Raw genomic sequence first — 2,530 nt, 5'->3', positions numbered from 1 at the left:
ATATTGGAAGATCTAGGATCCATTTCAATTGCGTTGTGTCATCCAGCCAACCAACCCGTGCCAAATTTTGGTGGAGAAAAGGACCTGCAAGGCTCCAACGCCTCGTCAAACATTTGGTTGTGTAAACAGGATGAGGTAACCAAGCTTGGGAGAGCCAAATAATTGGATCTCAGTCAAACAGAACTATCACTTTCATCAACGCCAAAATATTTTGTCAGGCACTTTGAGGCTCTGATCCAAACTTGGCCCGAGATAGTTAATTCAAAATCTGATTTACGAGACACTATCAAAGATCAAGTTTTTTATCTAGTCTTTGATGTTTGTATATCTATTACTACCTTCGTCCTGGTTTATTAGCCCCCCTCGTGTTTAGGGTCATATTTTGACCATAAGTTTAACTAATAAAATATCAGTTATACATAGGAAAATTAGTATTACCGGAAACTATGTTCAAATACGGATTCATTGATATCGTTTTTTGTAACATGCATTAATATATTTTTATTAAAATCTATGATCAAAATCAGGCATAAAATACAAAGGGGTCAATAAACCAGCACGAAATTAGTATTACTCTTCTATGATTTGAAAGATGCAAACTAATCTAATGCTAAAATTAAACTAACCATAATTTGATTGCTCATTCATGCGGCCGGCCGGCCGGCCAGAATGCACGGTAGATCAAAACGAGGCACCTACATATCCCCTTCCCTTAGCGGCAGGCGCGAACGCAGAAGCATGTTGGAAAGAATAATGCTACACGTACAAAAAGATACATGCTTTTACATAAAGGTGGATTTTGATTGGAGATTAACAGAGAGAATGGGACCATCTTCATAAAAATCAGGGGGAAGGGGGGAGGTTAGTTAATTTAAAAAGATTCTAGTCAGTGTGTAAAAGCATAAAAACCTTTGTATGTTTTGCATTATTGATGTTGGAAACGAAGCGATTAGAGGAGGTATGTATATATGTACACATCTATTTTTAATTTGTTATCCAATATATTTTTCAGTCTGGGTAGAAAAAGTTTGTTATCCCAAACATGGAGCACTAAGCAGGAAGACACCACGGCAACTGCCGTCGCCGGCATGGTGGCTGCCAGTAGCAGGAAGAGCGCGGCAGTGCCGGCGAGATGCGCTTGGGTTGGTTTCCTCATGTTCGCGACCCTGCCCGCAGAAGATCGTGCACACACACATATATATGGATGGATCGGCCGGCGGCAAATGGCGAGCGCGTCCATTTCCTGCGGCAGAAAATCATACTCCATGTGGTCTGCACCGTACCTGAGTTATTTACAGCAGTGTCCTGGCCCTCGTCATCTGTGTGCATACCGCCGGCCGGCAGACACCGTGACGAATAGCGCCGGCGAAGAGCACCAATCAAGCAACGCACACACATACACCGGGTCCAATAATGTCCAATCAAATGAATGTTTAGAAAGCATAGTCTGAGACTAAATACGTTGTGCTCAACTTCTTTAACAACCTAGTCTCAAACAAACTTAAAGGGTAGTTTGATACGAAAGGAAATATAAAATATGGTTACAGAACTATTTAACCACATTTCGATGTTGTCCATATCTACTCGAACAGTATCCAACTGATGATTTTAAGGTGCACCTAAACTGATATGGACCGTTAATTGAACATAACATAACGGTTGTTAGAAGTAGTGTATATCACCTTACGAGGTAGGTATGAAATTACGTCAAAGACAGCCTGCAAGATGCTCGGCTCCGATCCGGCCGGCCCGTTCATGCTGAATCCAAGTTTTTTTTAGTGACAACACAATTCTGTATAGTTGATAAACCAATTTGAAATTGCTTACCGTCTTATGGTGAATCCAAGTGTCATAAGCTTATCTCTGGTGGCTCTTCGGTAAAGTTTAAGGATATTTGGTCTGCCCGTATCCCTCTTAAGATTAAAATATTCTTATTGCAAGCTGTGCGTCGTAAGCTGCCGGCGGCCGATCAAATTAAGAAAAGGAATGGGCCGGGCACTGATAGGTGCGTTCTTTGTGGGGCTCTTGAGAATACTGACCATATTTTCTTCCATTGCTCCTTAGCTAAACTCATGTGGTGTTGCATCAGACTTTGGCTTCATGTCATATGGGCTCCTTCCTCCTTTGAGGACCTTAGGCGATATTCCAATTCCTTATCTGGGCAGTCCAAGCGGGTCTTCTTAGTTGGTTGGGCTGCGATCGGGTGGTCTTTGTGGACTATTAGGAACAAGTTCACGATTGAACGCATTTTTCCGGCTAACCCTGTCAGCTGCTTATTTAAAGCCAATGTCTTTTTGCAGCAGTGGAGATTATTGACTAAGGAAGGGGACCTTCAGGCCTTCGACGACATGTCATCCAAAATGAAATCTACAGCGTCATTCCTTCTGCGGCGTACTCCGAGGGCGGCTCCCTAAGTTTACCCCGATACTTTTTGGTGAAGTGCTGGTCTGTGTGCCATGTTAGGCTGAATGCCTTGTAATGCTTCTTATGATCTATGGCTGTTGAACTCGTTCTGGGTGTTGGTTCTGTT

The 2,530-nt window shown here is 42.6% G+C and overlaps 1 protein-coding gene across 1 annotated transcript in view; it reads right to left on the bottom strand.

The window, feature by feature from the left end:
- LOC123172708 (probable leucine-rich repeat receptor-like protein kinase At1g35710) overlaps window positions 1-1,156 on the bottom strand; it is a 6,545-nt gene extending 5,389 nt beyond the window's left edge. The window contains exon 1 of the mRNA XM_044589643.1: window positions 1,123-1,156. Coding sequence (XP_044445578.1) covers window positions 1,123-1,156 — 34 coding nt within the window. The remainder of the gene's footprint in view (window positions 1-1,122) is intronic.
- Between the last annotated feature and the right edge of the window lie 1,374 nt (window positions 1,157-2,530).

The sequence above is a fragment of the Triticum aestivum genome, unplaced genomic scaffold, assembly GCF_018294505.1.
Source record: "Triticum aestivum cultivar Chinese Spring unplaced genomic scaffold, IWGSC CS RefSeq v2.1 scaffold77688, whole genome shotgun sequence".
Classification (NCBI taxonomy): Eukaryota; Viridiplantae; Streptophyta; class Magnoliopsida; order Poales; family Poaceae; genus Triticum; species Triticum aestivum.
The sequence above is the reverse complement of the archived record's forward strand: the minus strand, read 5'-3'. Positions and strand labels throughout refer to the sequence as shown.